Genomic DNA, 20202 nt, shown 5'->3' with positions numbered 1-20202 from the left:
ATTCACAGCACTCAACAGGATGCCAAATTATGGAAAGCAATTCTTCATCTGAAAACCACCTTACACTTACTGTGTACCATCTTTATTATATCGATACTGACATTTAACACTCAATAAAACTGCAGTCCCTAAATGGTGCTATGTGTGACAGTTAAACTGAGCCCTTTCTATTCCTTTTAATACTTGTCAAGTTTTTTTGAGGAACAGGAATATAATTCCATTTCTGGGGCTTCATTATCATATAAGTCACTTCTGTGCACATCTTCCCATTGGCAAAATGAACTCATGGAGAAAACAGAATTTCTTTCATAAAGACTTGATGGAAAAGATAAAAGAAGGGGCTTGTTCAAAACTATATAAAAATGGAAATGAATTATACATTCTGAATTAGATTGTTTTGAAGCTACTCTTACTCCATATACAGTATTTTGGAATAAAGGGCAATTTGTCTGGCTATACAGTAACTATCTAGAGAAGTGAATAAACAAAACCAGGATGAAACCAGGAACTTACATCTTTAGTAACTATTGTATGACAAAAATGACTGAGCCATTTAGCATTTTTGTCTATTGCATGTAAACTTGCTAGCAAAATCCAGTTTTAAGAGTAATTCATTATTTTTCAATGAAAAGGAGAGAGGGGGAAGAATGCCTTAAAGTATGGTATTTTATATATCAGACATTATATAGCACTAAAGCAACTTCCCATTATAGTGCATCTCGAGTATCCCATGCTGTGTTTCCAAGCAATTTCAGGCCCACAGAAATCTTGATCCTTGCCTGGACTTGATGATTTTACCTGCTTTATCTTTCAACCTGTTTCATTTGAACCTGGACTCGAATAACAGCACAGCTTTTCTTAGACATTTTCATCTACTATCTTAACCTGTTTAACCTAAACTCAAGCTCTATACTCCAAGGCAGACTGAAACAAAAACTACAGTATAATAGAAAAATGTTCAGGCTGAATAAGATGTTTAATAAAATAGCCAAAAATGGGAGGGAAGGAAAAATGTTCATAGTGGGGTGTCCTAATTTTAAATTTAGCAAAACATCCAGTAAATATTTCAGCAAACAGAAAGTTTTCATGATTCATAAGATTATGCTTTAATATGGGGATTGTGATATACAGATGGAAGAGAACCTAAAAAGCTCCTGAGACTTTCGTTCAAAAGGTACTGCATAGCTGTTCTATATTTTTCTCCTTAGTGGATTTTCACTAGCACTCACATCAGATAAATGAAGCAGTAGTAAAACACAAGATGGCTACAGAGGAAAGACAATGTTAGGACTGTCCCCATCCTATAAAATTCCATTAATTGTACGATAAAATAGAAGCAGCCCAGGCAACAATTGGGCACTTGGATACATTTGAGTAAGATGATGAATTTCATAGGCAAGACAGTTTTGCCTAATTCCACATTTAAGATTTGTTGCCTAGATCAAAGTTGTTCTACAGGCTAATCATCAAATTCAATATGCAAAACGTTACTTTTAATGGTCAGTAAGGCCATGTAACAGAATGAATAAGTAGGTTTAGCTATGCAGTAAGTTAGGGGATCACAGATACTACACTGAAGAAGGAGGTACAGCATGAACATTTAGGAATAGTCAAATTGTGTCAAAGATAATTTAATTTAAATAGTAAAAATAAAGAACTTGTTCTTTTCTACTGCCATGCCCTCACTATTCAGAGCAACGTATTCAGGCTGTTTTCAACTGGAGATGATAATCAAAGGTATCTTTTGACGTCTTCTTCCTCTCTTGACAGACTAGAGTTGCCTGGCAAACTAAGTGGATTCATATACTCTTAATGGCTAGAAAAGAACAGTGAAAGCCTTGTGGTTCCTTTGAACTATGATACCCTTATTAAAGCATTTAGATATCCAAAACATTGAAAGAAAATTAAGGCATGAGGCGACAGAACAAGCCTGCAATGAAAATGTAATATTTAGCATTGTGAGATGGATCCCAGCACTATAGATATCCCATTGCTTGAAGAGGGCTTATGAATCTGTAACTACATAAACCTGAACAAATATATTATTTTTACTTCAGAAGATTTGAAAGAGTTCATTCGGCATGAGCTTTAGTAGCTTCAAAACAGCACCAGTATTAACCTGCAAGAGGGATTTAATTTCCAGGCTCAGGGAATTTTAGTACAGACCTATTTCAAAGCATGTTTCAGATTCAAATAACTGTACTGTTTAACTGGACCGGCAGAATCACAAAAATTCAATTTCATGTGTTTTTGGCTTTTCAGAATTTTTTCACTTGTTCATAAGAAAGTAAATAAACTCTACAAACATACTCCTTCATTAGGTCTTACCATGATATTCCAGTATATTTCACTCAAGCATCTAAACTCTGAAGACAATTCTGTATATTTTTATTATGCTTCTAATCATATATTAATTCATTATGTTTCATGTAGAATTTTCCCTTCAGGAACTCTGGACAAATTCTTTCAAGTTCCTGAGAAAACTTAGCAACCATGCAGTAAAAGTAAAGTTCCTCTATTTAACAAATAATTTTCTTTGTCATCATGGAAGCTTTTATGGGTCATAGGTCATTTTATCAGATATAAGTATGTGCAAAAAAGATGTAAATATGTCCAGGAAGAGAATGCTCTGGGAAACACCGGAATATTCTGTTTTTGAAGCAGAGGTGGAATATGTGCTCTTCTAGGAGCGCATACAATTGCCTGTGCAGCCACATTCTGTGCCAGCTGAAGCTTCTGGATACTGATACCTGCTTGATGGATTATAGCAAAACAGACAGCAAACCAAACTGTCAATGTCATAATGCCTTTATACAAATCTAAGTGTGCCCTCATTAGTAATACCACATCTAGTTTTGGTCACTAAACCCCCCTCCTCACACACACACACACACAACCACCCACACCCAGATACAGAAAAGATGCAGAAAAGGGCAAACGAAAGAGTCAAGTGACCTGGAGCACAACCATAGGAGGAGAGGTCATGACATCTGCAGTTTTAATTTTTTTAAACAAGCGGGTGATAGACATTAGAGAGATTTACAAAATTATGCATGGCATCCTAGAATTATTTCATACCATGTGTATTGTATGATGGAAATTGCTGCCACAAGATGACTTTAAAAATGGGGGTAGACAAATTCATGAAGTACAAGCTTAAAAATGGCTATTGGGTCAATATGGGTATATCCTATCGCTAGGTGAGTCTGTATTGCTACGATAACTCTGTCCTAATGTGTACCATAATGCAGGGTTTCTCAACCTTGGCAACTTGAAGATGGGTGGACTTCAACTCCCAGAATTCCCCAGCCAGCATGGCTGGCTGAGGAATTCTGGGAGTTGAAGTCCACCCATCTTCAAGTCGCCAAGGTTGAGGAACCCTGCCATAATGGCTTTCTTGTTGCATTTAACAGTACAGTACAAGGGTCCCCTAGAAATTCCATGATGAGAGGTTTGATAATTTAAAAACTTTCCAGTCCTAATTAATTCCACTAACATATAACAAATATCATATAAAGATTCATTTAACTCTGCAGTGAAGCCTTTTTGTGAATAAGGTGTAAAAATCAATATACAGAAGCTGTCTGTTAATGGATGGTAAGAGAACGTATTGCTGATCTCTAAGTTAGTTAAGAGAGAAAATGATAATGGCCAGCCCATTCCATAAAACGATAGGACTGATTTTTGCATTTCTCTTACAAATGTATATTCAAATCTAGAGCACACAGATTTGTTCTGATGACAAAGCCTTCCAAATTAAACTTGCAATTATCGAGCACTTTAATGTGTTGCACAGAACTTTTAGATGCTGCAGCTAAACAGGTAGGTAAGAGAAGGTTTCTTCCAACTGCCTTACAGCAATATCTGCGCTGTGCACCTGTCTACCATCCCAGATTGCTTATTGTATACGTTTTCCAAAGAATTTTTCATTAGACAAGGGCATCTTTCATATTAATTAGCCAAATAGGTCTTTCACCATAGTAACTAAATGCTAAAAACCAAAGTACAAATGAAACCTGGTGGGCTAGGTAATCGGCTTTCTGTTTTTTGTTTTTGCATTTTACCAAGAAAATGTGAATCACCTTCAGCTATAAAATGGAAGCAGACGTACGTATTCAGTGGCTCTCCAACTAGTGCTGTCAGAAAGCCAATAGAGATGTTTCTTAGAGGTGTTTCTTATGGGACTGTGCGAATCTTCAATTTTAAAGATCTGCATATTTCAAATATAGATACAAAAAGAGTATGCCTATTCAGCCCCATGGCACAATTTCTGGCCAACACCTCTAACTTTAGTCAGCGGGATGTATTTAGTCAATGGGATAGACAGGCCTTTGCTTTTATCAATATGTCTGCCACTGAAGATGAGCATTTGTGATTAAGATGACTGATACAAGATAAAGGATATTTTCCATAGTGGCTTGGAATGAGTTGCCATCTGGGATCTTGCAGGCTCTATGTCTGCAATATTATTAAAGAGCTCCAAGTACCAGTTTGTTTTCTGTAGCCTTCCCTGAAGTGTGCTTGAGTTTAATGCTATGGCAGGCTATTTAAACTGTTTGAGTTTGTGAGTTTCATCAATGTTTGCTTTTTGTTCTATTGTATGTTTTTATCGGAAATGACAGTAATTCATTGGAAGGTGGCTTGGGCAGGTCCAATCTTTAAGATGAGGGTAGAATTATTCTAAACAAATAATCTCAAATATTTGATCTGAGAAATGAAACACACAAAATAATTTCACTAATTATTGTAACTCAGCTTGATAAGTAATCATTTACCTTTCTGGCAGCCAAGCATCTCAGTCTTCATCAGATGAGAACAAGTTGTCTGCAGGGGAAGGTGCCAGAAATAGATATAATTCTTTCCTGCGATCAACTTTTACTCAGAGATATATGCCCGATACACTCCCAAGGTGAAGAATGTTAGGAAAGTGGGATCTATTGAAGGACATCCAAACTGAGTTAAATCAAACCATATATTTCCTTTCATCAGCTTGAACTCTCAGCTACCAAGAAAACAAACATAACTCAGTCCTGCAAGGCAGAAACTGAACAAGCTGGCTTGACATACTCCAGAACTGCCCTCTATTTATAGTCCCGTCTGCTTTTATATACAATTCCTTACTTGTTCTCCAAAACTCTGAAATTCCTTATTGGGATGCTGACGTGGTATAAAGTATACCTAGGCTATATTTATGAGGTACAGATGGAGATTGAACTGCATTCTGGGAGATGGGATTGACTTCTAGTTTCACCCTTCTTTCCATCCATATTTCTACTGGGGAGGGCGCTATCTTCTAGCAATAACAATATTTGGTTATCATTACAGAGGAAGCCCTATGGGTGAGGCAGCCAGAGAATAAGGGAGATACTAAGAGCGCAGAACATTTACATGCTAAAGAAAAATAGATTTCTTATTTACTTTTAGCTTAGCCAGCTTCCAGAGGCCAGAAGGGAAATAATTTACATGAAAATTTTTATCACTAGAATCTTAAAGCAGGGATCTAAAGATTTTCCTTCCATGATATCTGTTTGCATGCTTAATTGTACTGCTTGTTCTATTTAATTAGGCTACTAATTCAGGCTAGGGTATAGACAGTTTAAATGTAATATGGTTCCTTTGGGTTTTTTTTTTTTTAAAGCGGTACTGTCTGTTATTAGGAGTAACTTCTCAGAGTATTTTGTTTTTTAGACTTCCAGTAGTTCTATTTTTAATTGTGTTTATTTATAAATTGCTCCTTTCAGCTTGCAAGGAACTGAAGATATTGATTTGTCATTATTTAATTTCCAACAGTTTGGAATCCAGCTGTCCCACGCTTGTGAATGATTATTTTATTTTGCAGTTCCCAGGGACAGTGCTTTTGATAATGTTTAATGTCAATTTACATTAGGGTGAAACTGACTGTATGTCTATTTAAATTATATTATTGCAAAATTTGCATGAATGGATGTTCTACATATGTATTTTGCAGCAACATATATAAAATTTCTGGTCATTTACGAAAATGGTGGTCCTCTTTTGGTAATGTCTGTCCATGGGAGAAAGTATCTAGCCAGTCTAGAATTGAAAACAGCTGTGCACAGAGATGCCAGTTTGCAATGATGTCAGTTCAAAATTTCACTTTCAGAAAGAGAAGTTAGTGTGATTAAATATAAACAGAATTTTCTTTTAGCCATTCTTGCAAAAAAAGTTTGTATCTTCTAAATGAATTGGTTTCATTGCATTTTAAAAGGTAGTTTCCCTATGTACCTCTCTGATCATAATAATCTAAAGCAGTTTTGCTCTGGGTGTCCTTTTCTTACGAAGTTAGATCTGTGCATGTACCAAGAATTACTTAGTAACTTTCTGATCATATAAAGCCCCAAGATTTTCCTTGGACCATCACCATTTTTAGTAACAATTTCATTAAAAAGCCTTCAGTATAAGGCAAAGCCATTGCAGTACAGGTAGTCCTCATTTAACGGCCACAATTGGGACCAGCAACTTGGTCGTTAAGCAACACAGTCGCTAAGTGAAATATCACGATTTTATGATTTTTACCTCAGCTTTCCTTTGTTTTACAGACCTGTGAAGGTCATAAATATGAGGACTGGTTGCAAAGTTACTTTTTCATCACTGTCGTACCTGCGAACGGTTGCTAAATGAGTCAGTTGTAAACAAGGACTACCTGTACACTATAAGCTACACTAGTGAAAGGCCCAAATAGAATAGAGAATGCTGTAAATCACAAATTCAGTCTTTCTGCATTTCCAGATAGGGCTATGTAATACATGAGTCTGAAATCCTAAAAAAAGATGTAAGGCAAAATAGTTGGATTCTTGGTAACATCATCACTGCATGGGAGAGTGGAATGAAATTACTTAGCCTGGTAATGAAATGTTTGCGGGAAAACAACCAAGCTCAGAGAACACCAAAAACCCAACAGTTCAACCTTAAGGAACATATATTTTCTACTATTGGAAGACAGAATAGATCAGGGATAAACAATCTTTTTGGGTCCATGGAGATTTTTGGCAATTGTGACAGCAAAGCATGATGACTGCCACTGTGGATCTGGACAGTCAAAAAACACTCATTTACTAGAAGGGTAAGGTTGCATCTTATTACACATTCTAACTCCTCAGGAGCCTCCATACTATCCTCCTATCTTTCATTTTCTTTTGGGTAAATGGGCACATTTTGAAATAAATCCGTGAGACATTTTTGGAAATAAAGATGGTGCTGAAGGCTGTTCTGTTCCTTTGCTTTGTAGCATGCAAGTTTCTTAAACATTTTAATTAAAAGAGTAATTTATAAAGTTGTGGGTCAGGGACTTGGTGAGTAACAAAGATGGTGTTGCAGAGCACACTGGAATTCACAGTGTTCCTATGTAAACCCTAATACACCAAATGGACCAATGATCTAGATTAATGTGGCTTTGTATATTTTAATCTATTTTTTGAAAGCTGATGGCAAAGAATATCAACTTCTTTAGTTGGATAATATTATTCTTTTTTTTATTATTATTATTATTATTGATATGCTTTGAATGAGGGGGAAACGTTCTATAACCTGGGTAAAACTTTCATGTGATGCAGAAAGTAGCAGCTGCTGGTGGTCAGAAGCCCAAATGCAAGAAAGGTAAAATCACCACTCAGCACGAGTGATCACTGCAAGAGACATGAAGCTGGCATTATAACTAATATGAATTTCAAGGCACAATACACTCCACATGTTATATGCCTGACTGTGGTCATATACAAATAAAAGGCAAGGGTGAATGTTCGAACGTTGTGTCTTCCTGTGTCTAGTACTTCCCTAAAAGTTGCTGTCAGTCACCATTTTTTAAAAGACACAAAAAATCTCCAGTAACATTGAAGAACTTTTGCTCATTTTCTGAAGACAAGACTTGTAGAAGAAATTTTGTTTCACTGCTTGTTCACCATCCCTGAATAAACAGTAAGTACCTTTCACAGGTAAAGTTTTCAAAGACTCAATCCTCCTGCCTCACAAAGTGATCACCTAATCAAATGCTACTATGCATGAATGCCCTATCATGGTTCTGACCCAGTGCTGGCCAGGATGGGGAAGAACAGACTCAGGCTCAATTCTGATAAAACCAAGTGGCTTTGTTTGTCCCCCCGCCCCCCATCCGCCCAGTTCTGGGGATATTCCATTTTTATTCTTTAATGGGGTGGCACATCCCTGTGTGAGACTAGTGTGCCATCTAAGTGTCCTCTTGGGTACACAGCTGCTGCTCGAAGGGCAAGTGACAGCTGTGCTTAAGAGGACCTTTGCATAGCTTCATCTGGTGCACTAGTTCCACTCATTCCTGGACTGGGAGGTCTTTCAGACTGTCACTCATGCCTTAGTCACCTCTCAGTTGGACTACTTTATACGTGCTCTACATTAGGGTGTTCTTGAAGACCACTTGGAAGCTACAGCTGGCCCAGAATGTAGCAGCGCAGGTCAGTGATGACTATGTTGCTGTATGTGCAGATGTCCCCACTGCTTCAAGAGCTATACTATTACTTGGCTTCTGGGTGCAATTCAAAGTGCTGGTTATCACCTTTAAAGTCCTTCATGGCATAGAGCCTGGCTTCATATGTTTCTGCCTGTGTGGTGAGATCATTAGAGTGGGCATGTTCCAGGTCCCATGGATGGAGGCACTTCTCTTCTTGGTAATGGCTCCTGTCCTCTGGAATGATATCTCCCCAGAGATCCATACTGCTCCCACCCTTTTGATTTTCTTCAAATTGTTAAAGACCTGGTTGTTCTCCCAGGCTTTGGGTTAGGATGGTGGTTGAGCCCCTTGGATTTTTGGTTTTGTTTTCTAGTCAGCTGTATATTTTTCTTTGATACATGTTGTTTTCTTTTTAATTTTTTAACTGTAAGGTGCCCTGAATCATTGTAGGGTTGGGTGGCCTTGAAATTGAATGAATGGATGAATGAAATCTCCCATGCCTCCTTTTATAGGTATGATTTAATTTGATAGAATAATGGTATTAGTATTATTTCAGTACAATGCAATTATGCTATTATTTTAGCATTCTTACAAATATTTAATATTATAAACCAAGTATTATAAATAAAATGGTATTCATTATATGCAGTTAAAGGATTGGAGCTACACATATGTAATATGCTCACTATGTATAGCTTATGTTAATTCTGACTTATGAAACTAACTTTTTTCAGCTATTATTAAAATTAATGACTTCTGAGATACTTCTGTAACATGAAACAGTGATCAATGTAAACTGCAAAAAAAAGCTTCCCATTTTCTTACCACAGTCACACTTACCAAGTCTGAAGCTTACATAAGAGCATTCTCATCACAAATCAAGTTTTATCGAGACATAGGAATAGAAAAAAGAGAGAAAAAAACGAAAACATACAGTGCTGTGCAAAAGTTTTAGGCAGGTGTGAAAAAAAATGCTGTAAAGTAAGAATGCTTTCAAAAATATATATTGTAATTGTTTATGTTTATCAATTTACAAAATGCAAAGTGAGCGAACAGAAGAGACATCCAAATCAAATCAATATTTGGTGTGACCACCCTTTGCCTTCAAAACATCATCAATTCTTACATTTGCACACTTTGTACACTTGCACAAAGTCAGGGATCTTGTAGGATTAGAGTCGGGTGTATGATTAACCAATTATACCAAGCAGGTGCTAATGATAATCGATTTCATATGAAGGTTGAAACACAGTCATTAACTGAAACAGAAACAGCTGTATAAAAGGCTTAAAACTGGGTGAGGAACAGCCAAACTGCTACTAAGGTGAGGCTGTGGAAGACAGTTTCTTGTCACAGGTCATACACCATGGCAAGACTGAGCACAGCAACAAGACACAAGGTAGTTAGACTGCATCAGCAAGGTCTCTCCCAGGCAAAAATTTCAAAGCAGACAGGGGGTTTCAAGATGTGCTGTTCAAGCTCTTTTGAAGAAGCACAAAGAAATGGGCAACGTTGAGGACTGTAGACGCAGTGGTCGGCCAAGGAAACTTAATGCAGCAGATGGAAGACACATCATGCTTACTTCCCTTGGAAGTTGTCCAGCAGTGCCATCAGCACAGAACTGGCAGAAACCAGCGGGACCCAGGTACACCCATCTACAGTCCAGAGATGTTTGGCCAGAAGCGGTCTTCATGGAAGAATTGCAGCCAAAAAGCCATACCTCTGACCTGGAAACAAGGCTAAGCGACTCAACTATGCATGAAAACATAGGAACTGGGGTGAAGAAAAATGGCAGCAGGTGCTCTGGACTGTTGAGTCCAAATTTGAAATATTTGGCTGCAGCAGGAGGCAGTTTGTTCGCCAAAGGGCTGGAGAGTGGTACAATAATGAGTGTCTGCAGCCAACAGTGAAGTATGGTGGAGGTTCCTTGCAGGTTTGGGGCTGCATTTCTGCAAATGGAGTTGGTCAGGATCAATGGAGTCCTCAATGCTGGAAAATACAGGCAGATACTTATCCATCATGCCATACCATCAGGGAGGCGTGTGATTGGCCCCAAATTTATTCTGCAGCAGGACAACGACCCCAAACATACAGCCAATGTCATGAAGAACTATCTTCAGCATCAAGAAGAACAAGGAGTCCTGGAAGTGATGGTTTGGCCCCCACAGAGCTCTGATCTCAACGTCATTGAGTCTGTCTGGGATTACATGAAGAGACAGAAGGCTTTGAGGCAGCCGACATCCACAGGAGATCTGTGGTTAGTTCTCCAAGATGTTTGGAACAACCTACCTGCTGAGTTCCTTCAAAAACTGTGTGCAAGTGTACCTAGAAGAATTGATGCTGTTTTGAAGGCAAAGGGTGGTCACACCAAATATTGATTTGATTTGGATTTTTCTTCTGTTTGCTCACTTTGCATTTTGTAAATTGATGAACATAAACAATTACAATATATCTTTTTGAAAGCATTCTTACTTTACAGCATTTTTTCACACCTGCCTAAAACTTTTGCACAGTACTGTATATAGGAAAAAATAAGTCTTAAGATGGAGCGTTGAAAATAAAGCACCACAAGGTAAGAGTGTATAAAACTACTGCCTTGATTAGAACAATTTTTCATTTGATGTGAACAGATTTCAGATTATACCAAGGCCTGCCAGGAAAGATAGCCATAAATGTATGCTTTATTTTATATTTTTAACTATAATTCAGTACATTGCCCAAAGCACAGAACATACAATATGAAAAAACATAATTCAAAAAGAGCACAATGGTAAACAGGGGGAAAAAATCTAAGGAACAGCAGCACCACTCTGTCAAAGCCTAATTAATAAAAGATCCACAACGGTTCAGTTCTTGAGCAGTTTTAAGATTAGACTGAGAAGCAGCAGCACTAGCAGTGGTGGAGGTATTAATTTTAAGAGGTATAAAACAGGTTTTGCCTCACTGATTGGTAACGTCAAAAGAGGTTTCTACACAGACACACAACTGTTTGGAAGCCTCTTCTGGCTATTTCAAATGTGAGACGAGGCTGCAAAGGGGAATGAAGCATTACAAGGTGAAATACTGCAATCATTTGCTCTAAGAAGCACTTCCATTGAGGATCTGCAAAGCCTTACAGAACCACACAGCCCTGAAATATCACCTTTCATTGCTCTGAGGACAGCACTGAATGGTCTTAAAAGGGCGCTGAACCATTTCAGTTCTTTTCCAATTGCCTCGTGCTTGTCTCTTATTTCAACAGAGCCTTGATGAACCTCAACTAGTTCCGAGGAAAAATTCATATGTTTTTGCTACTTCTCTCTAATGTACAGCTGACATGGGCAATAACAATCCAAAAGAGAGACTCTTTCTCAGATTAAAAAATTAGCTGTTATGAAATGGGGATTTGAACAGGAAAGTTTTCCTGGAAATTACAAAAGAGCTTCGATCTATTATGTCTCAGTTCAAACCACTTAGAACAGGAGCAAGGAACCTTTTCTCTGCCGAGGAACATAGGCTCCGGGAAGAGTGTCAATTGTTGGGGCCTGTCTTTCTGCCGGCCTTTTTTCTTTCTCCCTCCATGCCAAATGAGGGCATATGGTTCTTGCCAGGAACCTAAAGTGACTGCTTGAAGAGGGCTTTGGAAATTAGGCCGAGAGCCCCAGGAAATTAAGAAAAGGCACATGGGTTACTCAGTCCTGACTTATGTAATGTAAAGTACTTATGTAAAGTAATGCTAGAATATCTAGTGCAACTTTTCTACCTGTACAGCCTCCTGAAGTGCCCCAAATGGTATCATGATTCAATGTGCAGAACAAGAGTAGGAAGAAAATGAGGAATTACAAAAGATGATGATCTGATTTCTGGTTTATTGGTATGGTTCCTAAATCCCTTAATGTACTTAATTCTACATTAAAACTACGCATGTTCAGGCAATCCCCATGTAGCGCTGAACGTGTAAGGAGGGGTGAGAGCCCTCCTCCCCTAAGTTGGAACATAAGAAGCTGCCGTATACTGAGTCCGGTCATTGGTCTAAGGATCATTTAGTGACTCTGCTTGCCAGGGTAGCAAGAATCCAGCCAGGAGACTGTGGAATGCATATGATGTGCTCTACTACCAGGCTACAGCCCTTCTGTATTCTCTAATAGGCTTTCTGGTCTTCTGACAATGTGAAGTACAGATTTACCAAATCATAATATACCCATGGTATTATGAAAAATGGGTGTCTAAGTTATCACTCTGTGATTCTGTACAGCTTTCCCAATCGAAGCTGAGAATTCCCTGAGTTTTTCCAAACTGTTCTGTCTTTCCATGCGGGGTATGTTTGCTTTATTCTGACTGAACGCTGATCAAGATTCTCATGAGTCACAGGAGGCTGCAAGAAATATTTCCTTTAACACAGTGTTGTCCAAACTTGGCCACTTTAAGATGAGTGGACTTCAACTCCCAGAATTCTGGAAGTTGAAGTCCACTCATCTTAAAGTGGCCAAGTTTGGACAACACTGCTTTAACATATGATTTCCAAAATTCTACTGGGAACCCATTTACCCACGGTGCTGAATGAACCTTTGTGTACTAACAATGGTTAATCATAAATTTCTAAGTGTTTTTGCTTTACCACATTCTCTCTCTTTAGGTGACTCAGACTGCTACCCCAGTGCTCTTCAAGCATGTTGAACTGTCTCTGAAGTTTAATCATATAGTGTAACACACGAAGCCAGGCTGCCTAGGGAAGATGAAACAGACCTTAAGAGCTATACATTCACAAAGGGGTTACCTATGGTTGAATAAGCCACAATTGGCTGAATTTGCACCAACACACAAGGCCATAAGCTATTGTTTAAAATCACAGTGGTTGGGCTGGCCTCACACATTAAACTCAAACCAACCAAACCCTATTATGAGTTAGTGTCAGCTGTGAATTCAACCACAGACTCCCTGCAAGGTTGATTCTGAGTGAAATTTCCGGCACTTGAAATGTTTGAATGTTCAAGATCATGAACAGAGGTTGCAATGTCCTATTAAGATAAGGGTTGTTTAACTTCAATTTATTAATATTTATTAATATTTATTAATATCAGCTGGGTTCACACATTATGGTGAGCCATAAATTGTGATTTGCAAACCACGGTGGCTGGATTTACACGTCTACCAAAGTTAAAACCAAGTATCCTGTATTTTGGCTTAGTGCAATACTGTAAGTGAAACCGGCACAGTTTGAGAGGGTAAACAGGGCAAAGGACAAATAGAACAGAAAAGAAAACTTGGCTGGAATTAGAAAAACCAGATGGAGACAAAGTGAGACTGAATCAGGGGGGGAAAAAAGGACAATCAAAATATAAGGAGTAGACAGGAACTGATAAGTCATGATTGTCATGAGTTCACTAGTAAGAAATCTGCCTGTAGTTAATTCCTAATTAATTTCAAGTGGGAGCTGCTGAGGCAACTTGCCAATATAATTTGCAAAAGAACAGGATAGGGCCATAGCAATCCTGGCTATTATTTCAGGGCAGCTTTAATCCTAATAAATAATTTCAATGAAACATTAACAGTCTTTTTTTTTTCTTTTCTCTCTCTCTTTTTTTTTTTTTTTTGAAGAGGAGGATTAATTTCTGATCGCATTTCAGTTTTTAGCACTGCTGACCTTTCTAATACAAAGAGAATCCACTTGTGTATTTCTCTTTCAATTGTTGCTTTGATTACAGCTATTTTCTCCAAGTTGAGAATTAGTCAGCTTGAAAATAGCAAGAAATGTGCAGGGGGCTTGACCTCGATTTTTGAATGGTGAAGCCTCCATTATTCTAAAGTTGTATCAGTTCAACAAAACAGATAATTTTATAGGTATTTAATGCAGAGAAAATCAGTCTCAATAAACTGTTCTTATAATAACCATGTTTACTGGAAGAAATTTTCCCACTTGGCCTCTTGAAATGGAAGAAACTCCCATTCTGTTCACAATGTTTCATTTTAAATAATTACCTATACATATTTAAATTCATGGATTAAGGAAAACAGTTGGTAATTCTGCCCTCCTACCTAACTCTAAATTCAAAAGAGTCTCTGTTAGTTATGGAAAATGAGAACAAATCTGAGTTAGCTATGGTCTTTTCAGGAAACATTACAATGATTCTGAAGTCTTCATCTGACATTCAAACCATCTGTAAATCAAAATTATTGTATGTGTATAAATTATGCTGGGAAAGGGCTTGAGTCCACATGTAAAGGGGAGGAGGGAACAGAAGGAAGGTGTTTTTCCATAGCTTCAAAATTTTGCAGACATTTCTATTTAAAACAACAACAACTAGTATGAGAGATTGATATTAAAAGTTTGTCACAAAAAACAATAAAATACTTTCAGTAATCATGGAACACCTGATTATAATCAGAGAATGAGCAACACACCAACACAGCATATTTATTTTGTCACTTTAATCCCAACTGCACTTTCCTAAAAGCAGGCTACTCTTTTAGTTGAAGGAAAATATTCCATATGCCCCCCAAGGTTCCTAATGAGACACACAGAACCACTGTCTGTCTTAATGTTTCAGACAGAACCAGAGGTGTTCACAGGATCCAGCATTTTCTCAAAATGACAAAAGCAATGTTGACACAAGCTCCATCCCTTTTCTAGGTATGTGCAACATTGTGATGCATGTATGAAAGGGGCAGAGCTTGGATCACATAACACAATGTTGCTTTTATCATTTGCTACCTCTTGGCCCGGAGTCATGGACATCTCCGATTATGTGGCAGTCTCAATCTCCTAACCTGGTTCACAACTCTCTTTAAATCACAGAGGGCTTTGGCTTTACTTTACTGTATTAAATCCAGCTGATGGTTCCTTATTCAGCAAATGATAGTTAAGAAGCTATGAATTAACACAATCTATGAAATCAGCATATTGCTAAATAAAAAAAATACTGTAGACTCCCTTGAGTCAACCTTGTTTCCTGGGGACAATGTGGGTACATCCATGTCATTTCTTTGGTGATCATATGGAAGTGGTCTGCCACTGTATGCAATTTCACAGTCTCATTTACAGCCCTAACTTCCTGATTATCAGGTACTAACAAAGTCCAACCCTGCTTAACTTTCTCAGCTTCAGCTTAGAAACTAGGAAAATTCAGACAATCTTCTAAACCATTAGAAGAGTTAAAGAAGAATTAATGCTATACTTCTTTCTTTGCACATGTAGATCAAATTCATTTTTAAAGTGTTCATCAAAAATTAATCACTGCAGATGAGCTATAGTGTGCTATTTTAAACATAAAAATGGTTTAATTAAAATAGAACATAATTAAATTCTACACATGCTAAATTCAGGTTAACAAAGAAGTTTGAACAATACTCTGAGCAGAACACACTACTACAATACAGTAGAGAAAATCAGCCAGCAAGGAAAACTAATGTTCCTGATACTTTCCACCAACAGGACAAAAATGGAGCTAAAGCAAACTAAATCTATGAATATTGTCCTGAATTCTTTGAAGGAAGACTATGTGGAGAACATTGTAGGGCTATAATGGGGAGAAGGTTATAAGAAGTATCTGTGGGAAGAAAGTGAACATTTATGTGAGAAAAGACAACACAGTCCAGATGTGAGACACTGTGGGAATAAGGTCTTTCCAAGAGGCTGCCTTAATCTATTATCTGTAACTCTGGCTGGGAATTTATGCTTACAGAGTTTAAGATTCTGCACTTACCACAGAATAGCATTAAAGACACTTTCCTGAGATCCATGTCATTTTTACTAATTTAGCTTGCCAGCTATGTGGGGCTTGATAGTAATCTTATTAATTGTATTCAATCAATTTAATTTTAATTTATTACAAATTAAAACAAATTTAATATTTGCCCCAGACCTTCCTAATGTTTTTGTCCCCATCTGGGAGTGCAGCCCCCCCCCCCCCATGCTAAAGGTCAAGCTCTCATCCTCAGAAAGTTGTACATCTTCAGCTTGGGAGCTTCCACTCTAGATTGTCACTCCCCAACTGGCAGAATTAGTTGGAAGGCATTTTATAATAATCTCTACTTCTGACAACTTGAAAAGCTGAAGAAGAGTCCAAAATCCCACTGAAGCTGCTTCTATAGCATAAAACAAAAATTATCTCATGCCCACTTCATTCAAAAAGAAAGAAAAACGTAGCCTGGCACTAGCACTCTATAGTCTTCTTGGCTCAGTGCTAAGAAAATTGATTTGATACCCATCTCTTAATAATTTCAATCCTGCTCCCCTCTGTCAGCTTAGACTGAGGTTCAACAGCCAGGAAGACAGGTGGACAAATGTTCGTGTCTATCACAGACAAGAACCCAAGCATCTCAACAAGAACAATAGAATCTTAGTTTCATCTGCACTGTGGTTAAGCTGGAACTGAATCAGCTCAGCTCTCCAGCATTTCTGATGTTGTGAGGAGCCAAAGATGCAGCACTGCTTTCTGAGCACTGTAGAATCCCTCTGTGGAAGAGTTCTTAATGTGATGAGTAAAGCCAACTTCTGAAGGCTTAGTGCCACCCTGATGCATGATTGCCCCACACAGAATTGGGTTTGGTGAGCTCCAAGCAGATGTAGCAGCTGGCAGTGCTGATCAGAAGGAACGCTAACCTGGAAAGCCAGCCCCAGATGTGATTTGGGAAAGCAAAGAAATGTGTAAACTGGCATCATGCCTCTTCTACCACCATTATCTAAAAAGAAAGAAAGAAAACTAAAAAAGGATCCTGAGCTTTCCTTTTAGGATGACTTTTGTTTCTGGGTGAATAGAAGCACTTACTTTTTAGTGCTACAAGGCCTAGCCAGATTGTAGTTTATTGAATAAATTGCAGAGGAAACAATTGGTGGATGAGAACATTGTAATACAACCTTGGATCACCTTTGCCAGTTTCAACTGAGGTTTTGTTTAATTAAGCACTTCCCAGGCTTTAATGAACTATCTTGCAATATTAATTATAAATGCCCAGGTTTTTTTTTCAGCTAGTTCAAACCATGTAACATTTGCTCAGTGTCATCCTCAGCAATGTGGGTACCATTACCATACCAGGTAAGGCCTTTGAACTCCAGGGCAAACAAGAAGTTGCTACATGGAGCTTATGAGCAACTGAAGTAATCTGCATATCAAGAGGTTCTTAATGTCATGGGAAAAACTTTTTTAAAAAAACTTTTGATGTATTTCCTTTAAATCCGCCATATAGCAGCTGCAGTGATACTACAGAGCAGTATTATACAAGACCAGTACTGCAGAGAAACCAGTGGTAATTACAGACAAGAAAGCTTAATAGGTTCCTACTGTGCAGTAGCTGTAACAATTTTCTTCACTTGTCAGTGCCCTCCTTCCAAGGTTTACTGATAATTCATGCCGAGACGAATGCAGTACAAACTCCTGTAGGAAGGCTTTTAAAAGCTTTCCCAGTGCCTTCCTTTTGATGCTTACCAGCATGTTTCTTTATTGGTCAACAGAGAAAGACAAACAGAATTGCAAATATCTCCATCTCTGTCTGATGCTTCTATTTGCTTCAGAAGTTTTCTTTTGATCACCATTTTACCTGTGGCGTTATTAAACTTTAAACATTCCTTTCATATTTTAATTGAACTTGACGTTGGTATAAAATGTAAAAAGATTTTTGAAGTGTTAGCTTTTCTTTTTTTAAAAAAAAAGATTATATACTGTATGGGTGTACTTCTACTTTTATTTTTAAAAAATGAAGACAAGATTCAGATTCAAGGGGCCGATTTTAATCTGTGTTTGGGAAGAGCACTAATGGAACTTCCTTCCTAGGAAAACTAGGGAAGATTGGAGCTGATGTTGTTTTAACTACTGTTTTTTCCTTTAATATGTCTTCTTCCATTGTAATTTAGTGACATGTTTTAAATCCTGGGAAGCATTTCAGTTCAACTTTTCTAAAAATAATAATAATGATAATAAACTTGGGGAAAGCGCTTGCAAATACTTCTGTCAGCTGCTTTCGGAAGACCACTCAAAAAACAAAGCATTCATCTATGCAGAATATGATTGATAGGTACTATGATTCTTTGAGACCACAAATATGATTGGTTCCCACAAGTTATCTACATGTATATTCTCAATCATTTTGATTGACCCTCATTAATATACTCATCATGTCTTCTGTATGGGTCTCTGCTTTTATTCACTCCAAGGAAAAAACCAAACCAGATATTTAATTCCCATCAGGCAGAATGTTTCATGTAAACTGTACTGCCCCGGAAAACACCAGTTGATTTGATTTTAATATCTATCTTATTGAATTTACATCATATAAAGAAACATGAGGAATAAATCCAGGTTGAAATAAATCAAAGGAAATCAATGGTTTCTTGTACATTTAGAGCTTCCCTCTTTGGTTTATTCTGACTGTGCTAGCAAAAATTAAAACAGAGGGAGCCCCTTGCAGCTGTGGGTGGCAGTAGCCATCATGTCACACAAATGTTTCCAGGGCATGGAGGAATTTTGGGGTACACTCTCATCCTTGCCTTACTTACAACACTCAAGCAAGCATTCTGAACACCTTCAGCAAGGTTTACTCTATCTCATTTTATTTATGGAATTCTTATCAGTTTGCATCCTTTCATCAACAAACGCTCTCTATCTTGCCATGCAAATTTAAGTGAACAGATTAATCAACCTTGTCATGGTCTGAACGGTCATTCAGTTTCTTACTCCATAAGGCTGGTTTTCTGTTGCATCATGCAAAAGAACTAGAACAGCTGAGAGGACTTGATATTCTAAGCCTTAGAGGAACAGCTGAAGTAGAGTTGTTCTCATAAATGTATACACAGATGCCAAAGTTCAAGGCATTTATTTTTAGGTGACAGCTGTAGCAATGGCATTTTAAGCATCTGAAGCCATCAAGTAATTTGAAAGGTAGCACAGAATGTCAGATTCCTTTCCCTTTGAAAGGAAAATTAGAGAAAAATATTAGCAAATAGTGATTAACCCTTCATTAATCATTTTTATAATTTTTTACAGGTACAACAATGTTAATTAAAATGCGAAAGGCCAAAAGAAATCTAATTTTCAGAATTTTGATGTGACAGATGACATTCTCTATTCACATAATGCCATACAAAAGTCATGATGCACATACACAGAACATTAGAGTTTGAACACACAAAACAGTATATTAACAGAGACTGGTTAATAACCACGTTTCCTAGCAGGGAAATTTCTATATCATCTATTGTTTTATGTTGCTTTTTCTCATTTGGCCTTTTCACCAAATGGACTGCAAGTATATCCATCTATTAGCCCAAACTTTCTCTATAAATGTAGCTCTTGGCCAACTTTAGCATAGGAGCTTCACATTCAACATATGTTCAAAAAGCTTACTGTATCTGGGCTGCAAAAATCCAGATTGCTATTGGATTGTGCAACTTTTCTGTATTCCTTTGCCGCAAATCTAGCCCTTATATGGATTTTTGCAGCCCAGACACAGTAGCTGTAGTTGACTACTATGTTCCAACAACTGTGGATATGAATCCTATTCCTTCCTAATTGCTCCTCAGTGTCAAAACATAAGGTTACTTGGTTTTAGCTTAGCAAATTAATATATAAATCCACTCATAACAGTTTAGCATTATGTTCAAATATAACCATTATAGCTTATTCAATAAATCATGATTTAAAAAATCCTAAGTCAGTATTCATATGAGTGCATCAGTGAATTTTACTCCTGGGTAAAGATAGATTTTTTATGGGGGGGGGGAACCATTTATTTTAGTTTCTCTTTCTCACCAAATGTGCCATAAATATCCTTGGAGTAACCTTTTTTTA

The 20202-nt window shown here is 37.6% G+C and overlaps 1 protein-coding gene across 7 annotated transcripts in view; it reads right to left on the bottom strand.

Moving 5' to 3' along the window:
* Positions 1-20202, bottom strand: part of GALNT18 (polypeptide N-acetylgalactosaminyltransferase 18) — a 327346-nt gene that overhangs the window by 201355 nt on the left and 105789 nt on the right. The window contains exon 1 of one of the 7 annotated variants that reach the window (XM_088145933.1): positions 4776-4809. The exons of the other annotated variants lie outside the window; for them this stretch is intronic. Coding sequence (XP_088002059.1) covers positions 4776-4806 — 31 coding nt within the window. The 5' untranslated portion in view covers positions 4807-4809. Of the gene's footprint in view, positions 1-4775; positions 4810-20202 lie in introns of those variants that run through there. 7 annotated transcript variants of the gene reach the window in all.

This window comes from Python bivittatus, unplaced genomic scaffold (genome assembly GCF_059951505.1).
Source record: "Python bivittatus isolate LINGU-HERP-01145 unplaced genomic scaffold, Pbiv_v1 ctg000480_np1212, whole genome shotgun sequence".
In the NCBI taxonomy this organism is placed as follows: Eukaryota; Metazoa; Chordata; class Lepidosauria; order Squamata; family Pythonidae; genus Python; species Python bivittatus.
Note: the sequence above shows the minus strand (reverse complement) of the source record. Positions and strands in the feature narration are given on the sequence as shown.